A 19140-nucleotide genomic window follows, 5' to 3' on the forward strand; every position below is an offset into this window, starting at 1 on the left:
AGCAAATGAGAAGCTACCTGATTATGACCATTTGAGATCATGATCTATAAGGTAAGAAAGTTAATATGGCTACTCATTGGTATGTCAACTTAAAGATAAGTCTAAAAGGCAGTTGGCCATACAAATCTAAAACTCAAAAAGTCAGGGCTGGAGACAGACTTCAGAGTGAAAATCATGCCTACGAACAAATCACCCCCCAAAATATACAGAGTGAAAAGTACAGAATGGTCCAAAAAGTAAAATCATAGTGAATAGCCCTAGCCGGTTGGCTCAGTTGATTGGAGCATCATCCCATATACCAGGTTACAGGTTCAATTCCTGTTCGGGGAGCAATTGATGGATGTTTCTCATATTGATGTTTCTCTCTCTCTGTTCCTTTCTCTCTCTCACTCTCTCTCTCTCATCCTCTCTCCCTCCCTTTCTCCCTCTGCCTTCTTCTCTCTCTAAAAATCAATAAAAACATATCCTCGGGTGGTGATAATAAATAAAAATGTAAAATAAATAAAACTGTAGTGTACATTACATTAAAATTTAAGGAGCAAAAGAGGTGTTTGATTTCGTTCTTCTGTTCTTACGCACGTTCATCTAAAAAATGTGTCTTTAAACATACTTTTAAATAAATTACTATCATTCTTTACAAGTCTGTAGAAATGCAACTTAATGTTATAAATCTTTAATGGCAACTATAAATGGATTACTTTTTCTCTTTTGAAATATTCATATAGATTTTTTAAACGCTTATGGTGATTTTTTTTAATGTCATACTACTAAAATAAGATTAAAAATTCCTGAGTGATCACTCTTTTAAGTGTCAATTTTACATTAGGAATGATGCACACGCTTGTTTGTTGTTATGAATAGGTCACAACCTAATTTACAGAGTATGCAGAATATGTACAACACGTTTGTGGTTAATAATAATGTAGACTTAAATCTATAAATAAAATCAGTATATAAAATATTGCATATAAAATTTATTCAAATAACTAAGAGTAGCCATGTTATAAATTCCCAAAGAGAGATTCCACTCTAATTTTGTTTTAACCATCCTCAAAAAAAGGGGACACTTTCTAAAAATTATGAAATAACACTAATTAAAACAAATACTACACAGTTTCAGTACCTCACTGGTCAACCGTATTAGAAGAGCTGCAGCCTCTGAATATTTGCTTTGGCTTTTTAAGATTTCAGCACTAAGCAATACACATCTTTCAGCCAATATCATATTCCTAAAAAAATAAAAAATAAAAGACAAGAAAAATATAATTAGCACTACAATAATATCTTTATACATCATAGTAACTATATGTTCAACAAATGTTTCCAATTCTAGTTTTTGAGTTAAAAAAAATCCATGTCCTTGTTTTCCACTTGCCAAAAAGTTTAAAAGAACCCTAAGAATTCTCATAACTAATCAAAGCTTTTCATCATATAATTTTGTGGTAAAAACACTAAGTAAAGTCACATTTCCAGTGTGCAAAACGCTAAGACTTATCTAGTATCCATAAACCAGCAGCTATTTAACAAATAAAACTTGCTCGGAACAGAAATGAATACAAACTTTTCACTCTTATTTCTGGCTCCCTTTGCTACCTCACTCTCCTAGCTCTTTTTCAGTCTCCTTCAATCCTTCCTCTTTCTTCACAGAAAGCTGTATCTCCTGCCAGAATCTCCAAATCTATTCTCAAATAGATTATATAAGGTATAATAGGTAAAATTCAATATTGGCTCCACCATTCACTAGCTGTGTACCCTTGGGCAAGTTAAACTCTTAAGTTTCAGTCTTCTCATCTGTAAAATACTGATAATAATTGTACCATTTTATAGGCTTAAGATTAAATGAGCATGTAAACTACTTTGGCATAGTAGCAAATGCTGAACACTCAATAAATGTCAATTATTAGTATTAGTGTTGTGCTGTAAATATAACACCATGACAAGTACTACTTATACTCCAACAACATTGTAAGACAACCCATGCATGCTACATAGAAAAGTCAGATTAATCTTCCTGAAAAACAACTTTTATTATGTCAAGGCTGTACTCAAATATTCAGTAAGTTCCCATTTACTACTACATAACTCTTAACTTCAGCTTAAATAATAGAGGGTTGAGGCTCCCCATAGTGATTTCTCTCACATCATCTTTCCATATGTACCACCCAACACTTTTAATACTCTCAAACCCCCGAACCTCACCAGGGCTCAATTCCCTTTCTCTAGTCAGGCAGCATCCAAAACATCATTCCTGCCAATCACAATTTCTGAATTGTCTTTATGTCCATCAAATCCCAACCACCTTTCTTTCAAGGTCAATTCCCCAACCATCCCATGAAACTAACTCCCTGACTACTTCTAGACCAGCTCATAGTCTCTTATTAAGTAATGAGTTCTAACAGTTCTCACGATGTGTACAAAACATTTCTCATTTCCTACCCTGGACTATTATTGAACTGTTTGTGTTTTGCCTATTTAACAATCAAAGTTCAAAATGGCTAACTCCTGGTTTAACAGTGGTTAAGGTTAGATGTTCCCACAATACAAATCACCCTCAATATAACATGTAGCCTCGACATTACATATAACCAATTCCTGAGCACAAATCCAAATAAAATAGGAAACACTAATTTCAGCAAATTACCTCATCTTGTCTCTGACTATATTAACTTGCATGAAAAACGCAGAACTATTTATATTCAATAACAATATAAATGCCAATTTACTTCTAAATGGAAAGAACATAAATATTCTAGTCACCTACTTGCAGATATCCCTGTACGTTTGGATTGCTGTATCCATATAATGTGCAGGGTATGGCCTCGCTGCTCCTTGCTGAAGAAAAGCTGACACTGCAGCCATTTCCTGGAAGAAAAGACATTATTTACACTATTTCAGAAATGCTTGTGGTTCAGCATTCAGGAAGGCTAAATACTGGAATGAAATTTGATGAGATTGTTATGCATGTACACGTACAAATTTTATAGCCTAACACTGACTTTAAAAATATACTTAAAGCTTTTAAATTTTAAATTCTCTAGTCAAATTCCCAAGTCTGTTATTCAGTATTTAAATAAGATTTGGGGGGAAAGAAGAAAACATGAGATTTTGAAGAAGACTTTTGAGTGAGGGCACATATATCTACCACATAAGTCTAGCTTAAGATTTCAGCTGCCACCTCCTCCCTATTATTCCCCTTTTCTCAGTAAGTAGAGAAGAGACCAATGATAGGAACATACAGAGACAAAATGAAATACATCTCTTTCCAATTATTGGCATTAAAATATGAAGAACAGAGCTCACAACAGCTTGTACTATATATATTTTCAATTATTTTCACACTCTATATCCTTACCATAACAAAAGCACAAAGATCATTTCTAAGACCCATGTTACTGTCAATTTTCTAGGTCTTATTTCATTTTCAAAGCCCATTTTCTTGTTAATGTCTATAACAGTCGTTCTCAACCTGTGGGTGGTGACCCCTTTGGCGGTCAAACGACCATTTCACAGGGGTCGCCTAAGACCATCGGAAAACACATAAGTAATTACATATTGTTTTTGTGATTAATCACTATGCTTTAATTATGTTCAATTTGTAACAATGAAATTGGGGGTCACCACAACTTGAGGAAATGTATTAAAGTGTCGCTGCATTAGGAAGATTGAGAACCACAGGCCTAGTGCATGAATTCATGCACCAGTAGGGTCCCTTGGCCTGGCCTACAAGTATAACTTTAGTTAATAATTCAAATAATATACAATGGTGCTAAAAGAATAATAAATAAAGGTTAAAATACAGGTTTCATTTTCTTAGTAAAATATCCTACTATGTCCAAAATTGTTTTAATCTTCACCTAAGGATATATTTTCATTGCTTTTTAAAGAGGAAGGGAGGGAGAAAGACAAGAAGGGAGGGAGGGAAAGAAAGAGGGAAGGAGGGAAAGAAAAAGAGGCAGGGAGGGTGCTTAATAAAAATTTAGAAATAAATGAAATCTTCATTAAGTTAAAGGGAAAAATTGTTAATGCCAATCTACTTTTAAGATAAGTAAATGTATTCCTCTGTAACATTTTCTTAAAACACAAAAATAATTTAATTACCTAAAAACAAGGATATGATTAAAGCCGTTAACCTGACAGACTATGATTTCCATGACAATAAGAACTGTATGTTTCAAAGTTCCTCTGTATCCTCAGCACCCAGAAGTGCCTGCTCCAAAATTTAGTGAATAAACCAAATAAAACTGTCATATCCATGTGTGACAAAATATTCTACAGCTCTGAAACGTATTTTCTTAACTAGTTTATATTTTAATATACATAATGAATTTACATAGTTCTATGTTGCATAAAAATATCAAATATATTGACTATGTAGACTTATACTATACTTATATTATACAAAAAATACTTACTTACTATTTATGTTTTTGTCTGTGTTCCAGTTACAAAGACACATGTTTTAAGAGGACTGTTCCAACATTGTTTGCCCAAGGCCTATTACTTTTAGGGCAGCTTTTACAGACTACAAGGATTTTCACGCATGCATACATTATGTTATAGCAATAAGCCTTTATTTTCCAGTGCTAAACTATTTTCTCTCATATAGCTACTATTAATATTTTCACCTAAATGGCTTAATGCAGTATTTATCATACTACAGATAAAAAATGAAAAAACTTAAGTGCCATAAAATCATAGAAATTTTTGCCATATCTTTAGAAGATTTTTACCTCCATACAAACATTAAATTTGCAGGTACATTATGTAAAATTTAATAATTGTAAATTTAAAACTATGTTATAAGGTATTAATGAGATGACATTCAGTATGTGTGATTTCATTAACTTACATTAGATGACTGTAATAGAAAAATCAGAGAATGTCTAACCAAGAACAGTTCACATAATTTTATTTTAAATATATTTTACTGATTTCTTACAGAGAGGAAGGGAGAGGTATAGAGAGCTAGAAACATCGATGATAGAGAAACATCGATCAGCTGCCTCCTGCACACTCCCCACTGGGCATGTGCCTGCAACCAAGGTACATGCCCCTGACCAGAATCAAACCCGGGACCCTTGAGTCCGCAGGCCGACGCTCTATCCACTGAGCCAAACCAGTTAGGGTTCACATAATTTTTTAAAACACTTGAACCCAGCATATTTTCTGTTCCTTAACAAGATGGTCAAAAAGTTAGTTGACTTTTTCACTGAAAATATTACAGAAATAAAGGGAAGAGTAATATAATTTTGCTATTTTAGCTTCACATTTTTAATTTACCCATTTTAGTTTTATATATACATAGGATTAAAAAATACAAAACAGAAGCAATTAAACAAGTGTCTACATCATAATGACCTAACAAAGTATTTTAATCCTTTGAGTGCCAACCAATATCCTAGGAACTATGCTAAAATTGCCAAGGCATTCTGAGTTAAGGTTTTTAAATTTTTTTCCTACATAAAGAGTTAACTACTAGCATCTAATACTGCAGGAGGAGCACGATAGAGTTCCTGGCACTTTTGGCGAAAGACAAGAGGAGCGCAATCGCGCTCCCCGGCACTCTAGAGGTTAAGTTCTTATACAGTTTGTTCTTCACACTTTTGTTTATAAGTTTACATGTTCTAAAGAAGATTAAGTAGAAAGTAACAATGCTAGTTTTACTCTTTTCTAGGCACAGAAAGCAAATTTTATATATATATTTAAAACAACTTTTCAAAAATACTGAAAGGTGATAACAAGTATAGAAAATTCTTTCTGAAACACCTAAGTTTACACACCAATTACTGACAGTGTACCATAGGTGGTACAATGCTAACTGACAGCTTATTACATACAAGGAGGTATGCTAAGCACCTTACATGCCTTATACCTTATCGAATCCTGTGCCATTAGGATTCATATTTTATAGACAAGAAAACTGAAAACTTACAAATAATCAGTAATTTACATAAGAGAACAGTCTGTCTTAAGTCAAAGTACATGTTCTTAACCAATTTATAGTCTTACATCAGGAAAAAAAAATTTCAAGCAATTTTAAAAGACTATTCAAGAAGTCCAAAATAAAAGCATCTTCTAAAAACAGTAAACTTTACACTTTGAATATAGTAACTGAAATTGGAATTAAATTTTGAAACATACAGAAAAATTAGAAGGTGTTAATCAAAACTAAGAAATCAACCTTTACCTACTACCATGTTTAAAAGCACTAGCTTGAGGAAAATCCATCAATTCAGCTAATTCAAAACCTGTAAAGCACTGTATGCTCTTTGAGTACAACTTTATCCCTAGGTATTTCGTTTGCCATTTCATTAGCAGAAATTTCTACATCTATGGTAGCGGAAATAAATTATACAGAATACCAACCAAGGCACCAGCTGCATAAAGCATTGCTTGATCATTAAGAAAATCCTTCTTTGCAGTATGATAACAACTGTAAGCCAGATCATAGTGCTGCACCAAGAAACATAAGTCAGCCATTTTCCTGATTTGAAGCTCTGGTGCTTCTGGTGGATACCTATAAATACAAAATATAAGAAAGTAATTTGTGATTTATGACCCATACACCACTAAGTATTATCAAATGTTTAATAGCTGCTTAACTGCCCAGAACATTGTAAAAACCAATCATGTTTTACAAAAATCCTTTCTCCAAGGAATCTATATTTAAATAATTTATACCCCTATACTGAGAACTTCTCAACAACAGGCAAACACTTTCTCCATGGTCAAATTATGAAGTAAATAGCTGATACCAGTTTTATGTACAACCAGGAAAAAAAATTTAAATGCAAAACGTGCTTTTACTTTACCTTAAAACAGTATCTTACATAAAATGTTCTAAGTACAGGCTGTCTTAGAATCACAAGACCACAATATTTTAACATAGAAGAATCGTTAATGAACACCTAATCTTACAAAGACACAAAAAAAGCACCTTTTTACAAATAGGAAACCAGAAGCAACGTAAGTGACTCCCAGTTATCTTCTTTATTTTTAGACACCCAATTACTAAAAAAAAAATTTTTAATTAATGGAGTTTACCTATAGTCACTGTTCTTACCTACCTGAGTTTTGACCAATTTGAAAGTAAGAAAGTGAAAAAAATAGTCATTTTTTTACAGGTCATTGTAAGTCAAACACAGGGGAAAAAAAAGGTACTATTTCACTCACAGCAATCCAGATGTATTTTTCAGCTCATTAATGCTCTTTTCTGGAACTTTACTGCCACTAAACCATTTTTTAGTTGCAGAAAATAGAGATCGACTCAAACCTTTTCTTGATATAAGCTAAAAAAAAAAGATTAAATACATTGACAGATATGAGAATTTAATATTTTTATTTTACATACAAAACTATTTTAAATAAGTAAAAAAGCTTTAATAGTGAGCAAATATTTATTTTTAACACTGATTTTTTAAAAAAACTGTTGAATATGCTGAAAAATCCCTAGTGAAAATGATTTAACAAATTTCATTAGAGATAGTAATGCTACTAAAACCTAATATTGGTCTTTCTTTAAAAAAACATTTAAAAAAAAAAACATTTTAAATACTTTTTAAAAACTTATACTATTATATTCTCAAGTGTACAATGTACTAAAATTTTAAAAAAATATTAATCTAAAAAGAAACAAATCTTACCTGATCATTTAATTGCCGAATTGTTTTCTCTATATGTGGCAAAAGGCCCCGAAATGTGAATTCTTGTACAAACTGTCGAATTCTATCATGATCAGTAAGGGTTAAGCATGCACCATGAATAATTCCAGGATTTGCTTTCTTTGTTTCATGTAATGAGGAGGCAGATTTTACATGATCTGGGCCATCAATGTTGTTAGAAGGGTCACTAGATGAGTCCAGTTGAAGTGGGTGGGCTCTAAAGTTATTTGGTAAGCCATCTACTGAAAAAAAGACCTTTCTTTTACTCTATTGTTAATGTAACAATATTACTATCATACTGTTAAAGAAAAAAAAGAATGTTGGAATCCTTTATTTTTCTGTATATCTTAGACATCTATGATACAATTAACATTAATCTTTTCCCCTTTAAAATTGCAGGGCTTGGGCTATTACTTGTTAAGCATAATAGAAATTTTAAAAGTCATGTAAATAAATCAGGAAAAATACAGTTTTTAGATATAAAGAATTATTTTCAATAGTCATAAAATAAAATTTAAATGTCAAATAAAAACAATCTCAAATGTCTCAATAAAATCTTCAGAAAAGCTAACCTGTAGATTATCTTTTTTATTATGAATATTTCCCCTATCTTTAATCTATAAAGCTTAGCATGTTTTGACAACAGTGCATATTTTCAATCAAAAAGAGAAATTTACAGAAAGGGTATCAAGACCTTTGACTTCGTTATCTAATCCATCCAATGAAAGCAAGTTACTATCAGAATTCTTATTTGAAGATATAGTACAAGGGCCATCTTCATATGATTCCTATCAAAACAAAATAAACAGCATTAGCACTTATACTTAATCATTCTAAGATAACTATAAATCCATCAACAAATATGGCTGCTCTGCTAACTGCAAGCCTCATTTATTTGCTACAGCAAGACTCTTTCCTTCTTTTTCTATGCATCTTTTTCTAGCATTCCAGTCCACACCTACTATATTCTTAAATTTATTTTCACATTCAATCTATTACCCTGATTCTTCTGGAATCAAATTATCTCTATCCCAGTTTATCTGTTTATATGTGATGGGTACAAGCCAATATGAATATCTGTGTATGCATCTAAGTAAGGAATAACAGCAAAAGAAATGTACTACTAAGGTCAAGCCAGGGGGAAAAAAGAGATGGCATGGAATCTCCTGGCCATGAACCCAGTGGTAATAGGTTACAATGCATACTGAACATATCAACATGTTTTGGAAAAACATCCAATGCAATGCTTATTTGAACAAATACACTGTTTTCTCAGTCAACAAAGAAAACAAACTAAATATACTCGATGTAGTCAATGAGACCAGTGAGTTTGAGGTATTATTCCAAATATTCCAAATTCTATATAAAATAGAACTTAATAAGGGGAACGTGGTAATGACAAAAGTCTAAACCCTTTAAGAAATTTTTTTAAAAAACTTGGTATATTTAGCCTGGAAAAGTACAGAAGGGGACATGAACGCCAGATGCTCCTATATTTTGAAAGTTGTCTTAACAGAAAACTTATACAGTCCTCACAGGACAAATGAGTACAGACAAATGGAGAACATTCTTGGTTGACCCTCAAGCTGTTCAGACATGGAAAGGGTCACCTGGGAAGATAGTGCATACTGTAACTGAGGTCATTCATTCATAGGTTCAAAGGGAAGGAAAGCATTAGAAAACAGGGGTTAGATTCAGTAACATTTAAACTATCCTCCAATCATGGCCTCTAGCGTTATAAGCTATAGAATTGTTGATACTTCTGGTCTTGTGTTAAAAGTTCTCAAACTGAACAGTCTGACTTATGTTGTCCTTCTCAACCTTAAATACTGGGCTCTAAACTGAATATTCCACTACTATTCCTATTCTGTGTGTGGCCTTAGGACCATTTTAAAACAGAGAGCCCCTTCATATCCAACTGGTTCTTTCTTTCTACCTTCCCCCAGCATTATCTTAAAGAAGGTCAGTACTCATCTTAATATTGCAAATATCAGTACAGAACTATATGTGGATCAAAAAGGGCAAATAAAGAGATTATTAAATATTTACAGTAGAGCAAAAGTTAAACTTTATGCCGAAACCGGTTTGGCTCAGTGGATAGAGCGTCGGCCTGCGGACTGAAGGGTCCCAGGTTCGATTCTGGTCAGGGGCATGTACCTGGGTTGCGGGCACTTCCCCAGTGGGGGATGTGCAGGAGGCAGCTGATCAATGTTTCTCTCTCATCGATGTTTCTAACTCTCTCTCTCTCCCTTCCTCTCTGTAAAAAATCAATAAAATATATTTTAAAAAAAGTTAAACTTTATAATTGGTATTTTTTAAAAGATCACATAAAGAGAATATAATGTTATTTAATTATACAAAATAAAAATATTTTCCATTTACTTAAGAAATCCTACTTCTAAACAAAAAACAGTCAACTCTGGATTATCTGAACTAATCTTAGGAACTTGTCATTTGACTATTTACTACCAAGCGGTAGACAATGCTTTTTTAACAGTGTATTGCCCGGTGGGTGTGGCTCAATGGACTGATCCTAGTCCTATGCACCAAGAGGTCACCAGTTAAATTCCTGGTCATGGCAGGCCCAGGCTGTGGGATCGATGCCTAACAGGAGTTGTGCAGGAGGAAGCCTATCAATGTTTCTCTCTCATCAATATTTCTTACTCTCTCTCCCTCGCATTGCTCTCTAAAAAAATCAATAAAAACATATTTTTTTAGAAAGTTTGACAGTGTGAAACCATATACCAACCCATTTCAGTCAACAGTTAACATTAGTATAGAACTCGAGATTAAGAAAGTAGATTAGGAAGGAACAACACTTCCTGAAATTGCCAAGGCAAGAATCACGGAAAGTTATGGAAAAAAGCCCACCCACCACCTAAAAAAGTATGAGCTCTAAAAGGGGGCCATGAGAACAGCATGTTGAAAATGAAGGAAGGCAACCCCAGAGCATGTGAATAATAAAGAATTGACTGTAAGCATTCATAATGAATTAAATGTACATAACTCAATTCTCAATGTGTAATTCACTTTTCATCTTTTAAGGAAAAAAGATCAATTAACATTGACAGTATGTGCCTGAAAGGAGTAACATAAGGATTATTATTAGTTAAAAATAGCTTTGAGCCACTGATTTAAGAGTGCACATGGTGATGAATGAAAGCTAGCCAGATTCCAAAATAAATATTACTAATTATATTAGTTAAACTAAGATATAAAAAATTCTACAGATACTATTATGTCATAAAACTGAAATAGAGCTTTTATGGTTTGCTTCATTGTTGTTTTATACATATACCTGGTTTTGAATACTATTTTTCTGAAGATACTGACTCCAGGGATCTGGTATCTGTTCATCTGATGCTTGATTAGATGTTCGAGAATTAATTTTAAGTAAATAGCAACCCTGAGTTCCATATTTCTGTTTCATTTCTTCATAAATGGATTCAGCTCTAAATTAAAAAATGAAAAACGTTTATAGTAAGTAGGGAGCAGACTTTAGGCAATAAAAGATACTAAAATAATTTTAAGATAATGTAAAAATAATCCGCTAAAAAGGCAGAACAGAAAATTAGAGATAGACTAATTTTCAACTGAAATCAAAGATAATGATCTTAACTGAAATTCATCTAGCTTGGATAAAGCAGGGTTCCCAAAGTGTTTCATGGAATAAAATTTTGCAAGCTACTCCTATGTTACTCAAAGAGAGTTCTGGTGGTCAAACTAGTTTGGGAAATTACAGTAAACAGTCCGTTTCTTTGCAACAAACCATCTCTAAGTCTTCCATTTATTAATGTGCACTATGAATTTACAAAGAGCAGCAAACAGTACTGTTAACTGTTTCAACTCTGAGGATTTCAAGAAATATGACTTTGGGAAATTCTGTCTTAGAGAAGAGACATTCATCAAAAACCCAAGTGCTAAAATAGAAAAGTATAGTACCCCACACTTACAAATCTTTAGCTGCCAGTTTACCCTTCACTTAAGCTGTCTCCAAAAGGGCACAGTACAGAAGAAAGAGGAAACTCAAGAAGAGCAGCCATAGAATGTATTACATAAAATCATTCCATTTTTCTTATAAAATGTATAATAGCTATATCCATGAGTAGTATATCAGATGTAACAAAAAGTATTTTGATTTTCATATTTTATGTTAGCTAAACCTCCTCGCTGGTGGGAAACAAAATAATTCAAATGACAAAACAGCCTAAGAAGCAAACAGTACATTCTGATGGAAAATGAAATTTTGGTACTTAGAGCTCATCTAGTTTAAACAGGTTTTTTTTTTTAGTCAATCAGCCATCTGATGCAAAAACAAACAAAAAAAAAACCTATTTATCATGTTTAAATCGCTAATACTATGCAAATAACAAGCCTAGCACACAATTAAACCATAGTACATACTATAAAATTAAGGCTAGAAAAGTAAAGTAGTTATAAATTTCTATAAACACAGATAAAAGGATACTTGCATGTACATATACTCAAGTACAATAAACTAAACCCAATTTAACAATGATACTGCTAAACATACGAATCACTAATCTAATACCCGAACTACCACTTAAATGTCCTAGAAGATACATAACATATTTAACTGACAGAAACTAATCTTAACAGCCAGTTCAAAATTATTCCTATTCTTTATCCTACAGGCTACAGACTATTTATGATTTCAAAGATTAGTAATCCTCAAAATAATTCTTTGCTTTTATAGAGAAAAGTTTATTAAAAAGATGGCTTGTGCTCAAAATAAGGGCAAGAAATAATTACTTAACTGCATATTGTAAATGTCACTGTGACATCAGAAAAGTGAGAAACAGAAGATTTGATACACATCTTAAACCAAAAGTCAAAGTCAACTCCGTAAGTAACATTGCTTTTAATGTTATCCTACTTTTTAAGAAAATTTTAAAGATATTTTATTCACTTATCTTGAAAGATAAAAGGACCACAGCAAATCACTAATAATTAATAGTAAAGGGAACATATGAAAGAAATGTTTGGATGTTTCTGAGGTTGTGAAAAACATCAAGGCTAAAAATATAAAGTGACAAGAGAGTGAAGAGTGAAAAATGAAGTGCCTATAAGCAACAGCCAGGAAGTGAAAAGTCAGACGAAAACTGGGAAGGAAAAAAGAGAGAAAGTGAGAAATAATTTTATATATAAAGTAAGAAATAACACCTTAGACATATAGATGTAAAATGGCAAACACTTGTGTATTCACAGTGAAAGAAAAGTTTGGGTGGGCATATGAAATCTAACATAAAATGATTCAGCTATTGAATATAACTCTGAAATCAAAGATAGTTATGTTTTTTTACTAAATTTTTACTTTCTCAGATGAAAAATATACCTAAAATTTAAATAAACCATGTTCAAATTAAAGTTGTATCATTTAAAAGAAGAAAATCTCTTAATTAAAAATGGAAAGCTTACCTCTGTTCATCTCCTGCACTTACATCGTGTAAGAGTACATAATATTTAAGTGTGTTTGGTATAAACCACTTGGGGTAGGAATAGTCATTATTGTGCTGAATTCGATGCTGCTCTTGTGACAACTTTCCAAACTGTTCCATAGGTTCTGCTTCACTAGACGATGCTACCAGCATACCTTATAAACCATATTAAGGTAACTACCACTTAGCACTCAATGATAAAAATATCCTATTAAAATAAACTTAGGAAGATAATTTCTGACCCAAAAAAATTGATATCAGAGATTTTCACAGCAAGCACAAAATAGTGTCTCCAACACCTCAATATTATTCAAGGTTCTAAATCATAAAGATTTTTTTCTTGACAGTTGTTAGGTCATTTACATATCAATATGGAAATCCAAGAAAATAAAAACGGACAATATCAAAATCGAACAATTATCAATATATCCAACAATTCTGCTGACACTTGCTCCTCCCCATTCCATTTTCCTGCAGTATCATACTCTATCCTATCTCTTAACTTTTCTCTGTAATCTCATTAAAGAAACTAAAAAAACCCATTAACTGTAAAAGGAGGTTAATAGCTACAAAACAGCTTACTAAAAAACTGAAAAACCCCCTGAAACCGGTTTGGCTCAGTGGACAGAGCATCGGCCTGCGGACTCAAGGGTCCCGGGTTCGATTCCGGTCAAGGGCATGTACCAGGGTTGCGGGCACATCCCCAGTGGGAGATGTGCAGGAGGCAGTTGATCGATGTTTCTCTCTCATCGATGTTTCTACCTCTCTATCTCTCTCCCTTCCTCTCTGTAAAAAATAAAATATATTTTTAAAAAAAACTGAAAAACTTTTTAAATATGAGCTTTTGCAAAAGTAATTAATTTTGAGGCAATCTTCACAAGCCAGTTGACACTGCAGTCTACATTTTTTTTTCCTAAAATGGCTTAATAATTTATTATGCATGCCCTGGCCTGTGTGGCTCAGTTGGTTGAGAGTCATCCCATGCACCAAAAGGTCGATAGTTCGATTCATGGTCAGGGCACATGCCTGGGTTTCAGTCAATCCCCAGTTAGGGACGCGCAGGAGGCAGCCAATCAATGTGTCTGTCTCACACCAATGTCTTTCTCTCTCTCCTTATCCTTTCCTTTCTCTCTAAAATAATTAAAAATATATTATTTTAAAAAATACTTATTATGCATAAACCACTTGAGTTGGGGGATAAAGAAAAACAAACAATCCCTCAGTATTCTTATTTTATAATCAAAAATTAATTTATTACACCAATCCCTATCTAGGACACCACTTAACAACACAACAATAACGAAAACTTTTGAAGCATTATCACTTTTTAAAAAATCCAGCCCTTGCTGGTTTGGTTCAGTGGATAGAGCACCGCCTGGAGACTGAAGGGTCCCGGGTTGCACTCTGGTCAAGGGCACATGCCTGGGTTACAGGCTCGGTCTCCAGTAGGGGGCGTGCAGGAGGCATCCATTCAATGATTCTCTCTCACCATTGATGTTACTATCTCTCCCTTTCCTTTCCCTTCTGAAATCAATAAAAATATATTTTTTTAAAAAACACATTTTCTATATCCTTTCAATAATTTTGACTTCAAATAACTATTTTTGAGATTAGTAACTTTCAAAACATTTGATTTTAAGAGAACAAAAAGGTCAAAGGATACACGCTAAATAGTGGTTCAGAAATTCATGATCTGATGCGGGCATTGACTGAAGAAAGGTCTCTCTGTAAGACTCAAACCATGGAGTAGTAGCTAAAATTAATCATAAACAAAACAGTTAAAATTTCTCAATAGAATCAGTTTACAACAGACAAAATTTCAAGTCCATACTCCTTAAAGGCATAAGTTAGTAATTTCTAGCAATAAACAAGCATTTTCACCTGTGCTTTATTTAATACATACATATGATGTGTCTACGTATAAAGCCATATACACAAATACATTCATATATGGGAGTACATACAGGGGGTGTCCCAAAGAAATGTATACATACTTTGAATAATTATAAAGGCAGTATTTATTAAAATATTTTCTTTTCAAAATGTAATAGAATCAGCTGTTAAAATGTATATACATTTTTTGGCACACCCTATATATTTGCAAATATAAAACTGATTTATTACCAAACCTACATAATAATCCCACAATTTACTTACCTATTAATGCTTTAAATATCACCTACATGAGCAAAACAATTTTAGAAGTAGTTTTGTGTTCTTGCCACTAGTCACATTGTTATAAATGATATCATTTCAGAATACTGGTTCTCAACTGAGAGCGGCTTTAACCACCAGGAAACATTTAGTCATGTCTGGAAATACTCTGGGTTGTCACATCTGGGAGTGAGGAGGGGGTGTTACTGGCATCAAGGGAAACAGGAATGATGCAAAACATCCTACAATAAACAGAACAAGACAGCCCCCACTTCAAAGAATTAATTATATGGCTCAATGTCAATAGTGGCAAGGCTGACAAACACTACTTTATAACTTAATTACTTGACTATGACAGTAATAAAACCTCTTTAAATGGAATTTCAAAGCATATTTACCTTATAATCAAATATAAAAGATAGATGTTTTCACTTTTTGTATACACGTATATTGTTTCTTAAAATATCAAATCCCTCTTGTTCCATGCTAAGCATTTTACATTACAACTATTCTAACATTTTTTAAAATATATTTTTATTGATTTCAGAGAGGAAGGGAGAGGGAGAGATAGAAACATCAATGAGAGAGATCACTGATTGGCTGCTTCCTGCACGCCCCCTATTGGGGACCAAACGCACAGCCTGGGCATGTGCTCCTGACTGGAATTGAACCTGGGACCCTTCAGTTCACAGGCTGGTGCTCTATCCACTGAGCCAAACCAGCTAGGGCTAACATTTTTTATTTGAACTTAAACTTAGTCATTTCACTAGGTTTAAGTAGATTATCTAAATCAGTGGTAGGCAAACTCATCAGTCAACAGAGCCAAATATCAACAGTACAACGATTGAAAATTCTTTTGAGAGCCAAATTTTTTAAACTTAAACTAGATAGGTAGGTACATTGTTATTAACTTAATTAGGGTCCTCCTAAGGCTTAGGAAGAGCCACACTCAAGGGGCCAAAGAGCCGCATGTGGCTCGCGAGCCACAGTTTGCTGACCAGGGATCTAAATCACAGTATTTCTGAAAGGACACTCTATTCCTAGTTTCTTAAGTTGATTACCAAGTCATGTGTATTTTTTGTTTTCATCTTAATCACTGAAAACAGCAAATAGATTTCCTGTTTAATACTACATTAAATGAGTAGGAAGGCTGAAGAGAAAAAAGCTATGCAGCTTGACCAAATAGCATATTCCACCTGGTAGCATACATACACAAACATTTAATTCCAACAAATGCCTTATGAGAATAACCCATATTTTAGTATTGTTTAGGAGGGCTATTAGTGTAACAATTTCATGTTTACTGCTACAGAAAAAGAAAAACATTCCCAGAAATATTATAATCTATATAAAAAGTGGCAAAAATTATGCCCGACCCGTGTTGTTCAGTGGTTGAGCATCGACTTGTGAACTGAAATTCCTGGTCAGGCCATATGCCTGGGTTGCAGGCTCCATCCCTAGTAAGGGGCGTGCAGGAGGCACCCGATCGATGATTCTCATCATTGATGTTTCTCTCTCTCCCTTACTCTCTGAAATCAATAAAAATATGTTTATATTTCAAAATAAAGTTTAATTTTTAAAAAGCAAGTATACACACATGAGTTCTTAAATTGAAATAATACTTTCTAAATACTGGTAACAAGATACTGGGTACTCACTAAGGAAATGAAAAACAAAGGAAAATTTTAAAAATATATATGGCAAAAGTGGGTTTTATCTTTCAAGAAGGTCACTTTCACGTAGAGAGAGTAAATTTTCCCTTCAGCCTTTTATGTCCTTAAGGAGCTAATTAAGAAGTCCTCCTTCAGTTACTTTACATGCCAATAAATCAAGGGCAACCTTTTTATTTTTTTTCAAATGACACTTTTGTAGAAAGTGGAAAACGTAATAGTCTTATGTGCTGTAGAGTAACCCAAAATGCCGTCTGTTAACAAAAGACTTCAACATTTAGTGATGATTCTCTCCCTTAATAAATTCTCTTATACTTATTTGGGGATGAAATTAATACTTTGCCCATACCCCTTTCCACCTCTGTATGTTCTTTGGAATTTAAAGAGCACCCATGTTATCCTACCAGTTTCTTTATGCAGAATGCATTCTGTCTTGGTAAGGAAGGTTAGGAAGGCAGCGAAAGGCCAGAAAAACAACAGGATGGTCTACCCCCAGCCATCCTTCTTTGTTCCCTTTTCAGTGTCAGTGATCTGAGACATGAAGTTATTACTATTCCCAACAAAAGTCTAACAAGAGCTACAGCAGTGAGTTAAACCTAGAGCAACTTGGATCCTCGTACTGAAACCAAAGTACTTACTGACCCCAAATCTGCAGGTGAAAAAGACTGAATATCCTAAATATAAGCATCACCTGTAAATCACATATTTACCCTTCCTAGGCATTTACAAAAGCTGAAAGTGCCAGAAAATCACTATCAAACTAAGAAATACTAACATATTACAAATAAAGTTGGCACTTATGACTATGCAACTTTAGATAAACAGGAGCAGATATACCAATTAAACACAGGGTGGAGCAAAAGTAGGTTTACAGTTGTGAGTACACAAAACACAGTTTATTCTTACAGTATTATTTATTGTTATTTTCTTGAAATGACAGAGGATTTATTTTTTAAATATATTTAGAACATTACATAAATATTCTAAACCTAATATTTAGTTGATAAAACAGTTAATTATTATTTTCCATATGAACAACTGTAAACCTACATTTGCCCCACCCTGTATATATTCAGAATAAAAATATCCTAATAAAGGAAAGGAATTAAACAATTAAATGTAAAATATTTAATTATATAAATGTATAGCCTCAAAGTAAAGAATATCTGACATTATGATTATCAGAAAATACTGTTTAATACAGAGAATCTTAATATAAAAGCTACAAAAAACTAAAACCAGAACTCATAAAACTTATGAGCATTTTGCAAATCATAAAAGATCTTAGGTAATATTAAAAACTAAGAAATACTAACCTTATATTTTCACAACACCCATGAGAACTATTCTTGAGGAGACTATTTCTAATCAAATATTTTCAGAAAAATCAGCAAAAATCAAAGTATTCCAAAGAGATGAGGGTCATGATTATTTACGCCCTATTGTTAAATTTCTAAGACACCACAGTGGAAGATCTTTTAAAAATAAATTGTACTCTAGTCAAACGATATTCCTTTTGGTCCTCAGTATATCAGGAAAAAATAGTCATTGCCATTTACTAACTGGATCTAACTGACCCTTGATATTTTACTGTATTTTTCATTCACTTTACAAGTTATTTACAGAATAAAGGCACAGCAAAAAAACCCAAAAAACAGTAAAATATTTTTGCAGGACTGTCCAGTTAGTTAGCCACTAGCAACATGTGGCTAGCAAGCACTTGAAATGTGGCTTGTCTGAATCAAGATGTGATATAGATTTCAAAGGCAGTACAAAAAAAGTAAAATTTCCAATTACACGTTGAAATAATATTTTGTATAGTCTGGATTAAGAAAAATATAGTATTAAAATTAATTTCACCTGTTTTTTAACAAGATATTTTATTGATTTTTAGAGAGAGAAGAAGGGAGAGGGAGAGAAAGAGAGAGAAACATTGATGTAAGAGCCACACACTCATCAGCTGCCTCTTGCACATCCCAAGCAGGGATCGAGCCCACAACCTGGGCATGCATGTGCCCTGACCAGGAATTGAACTAACAACCCTTGGGTGCACAGGACGATGCCCAACGCAGCTACACTGGCCAGGCTTCACGTGTTTTTTAAAATTCTTTACTAGAGGCCCGCTGCACAAAAATTTGTGCACTGGGGATGGGGGGTGGGGGGCCTTAGCCCGGCCTGTGCCCTCTCACAGTCTGG

General features: G+C 33.4%; 1 protein-coding gene across 4 annotated transcripts in view; it reads right to left on the bottom strand.

Moving 5' to 3' along the window:
• The window catches only part of TRAPPC8 (trafficking protein particle complex 8), a 66524-nt gene that overhangs the window by 40110 nt on the left and 7274 nt on the right, over window positions 1–19140 (bottom strand). For 3 of the 4 annotated variants that reach the window (XM_015565679.1, XM_015565678.1, XM_015565680.1), the window contains 9 exons: window positions 14784–14873; window positions 13101–13275; window positions 10960–11113; window positions 8356–8449; window positions 7644–7903; window positions 7174–7289; window positions 6367–6517; window positions 2762–2862; window positions 1124–1229 (listed from right to left, as the gene is read on the bottom strand). In XM_015565679.1, coding sequence (XP_015421165.1) covers window positions 1124–1229; window positions 2762–2862; window positions 6367–6517; window positions 7174–7289; window positions 7644–7903; window positions 8356–8449; window positions 10960–11113; window positions 13101–13275; window positions 14784–14873 — 1247 coding nt within the window. The remainder of the gene's footprint in view (window positions 1–1123; window positions 1230–2761; window positions 2863–6366; window positions 6518–7173; window positions 7290–7643; window positions 7904–8355; window positions 8450–10959; window positions 11114–13100; window positions 13276–14783; window positions 14874–19140) is intronic. The other variant, XM_006766375.2, reaches the window with a different exon arrangement.

The sequence above is a fragment of the Myotis davidii genome, unplaced genomic scaffold, assembly GCF_000327345.1.
Source record: "Myotis davidii unplaced genomic scaffold, ASM32734v1 scaffold520, whole genome shotgun sequence".
In the NCBI taxonomy this organism is placed as follows: Eukaryota; Metazoa; Chordata; class Mammalia; order Chiroptera; family Vespertilionidae; genus Myotis; species Myotis davidii.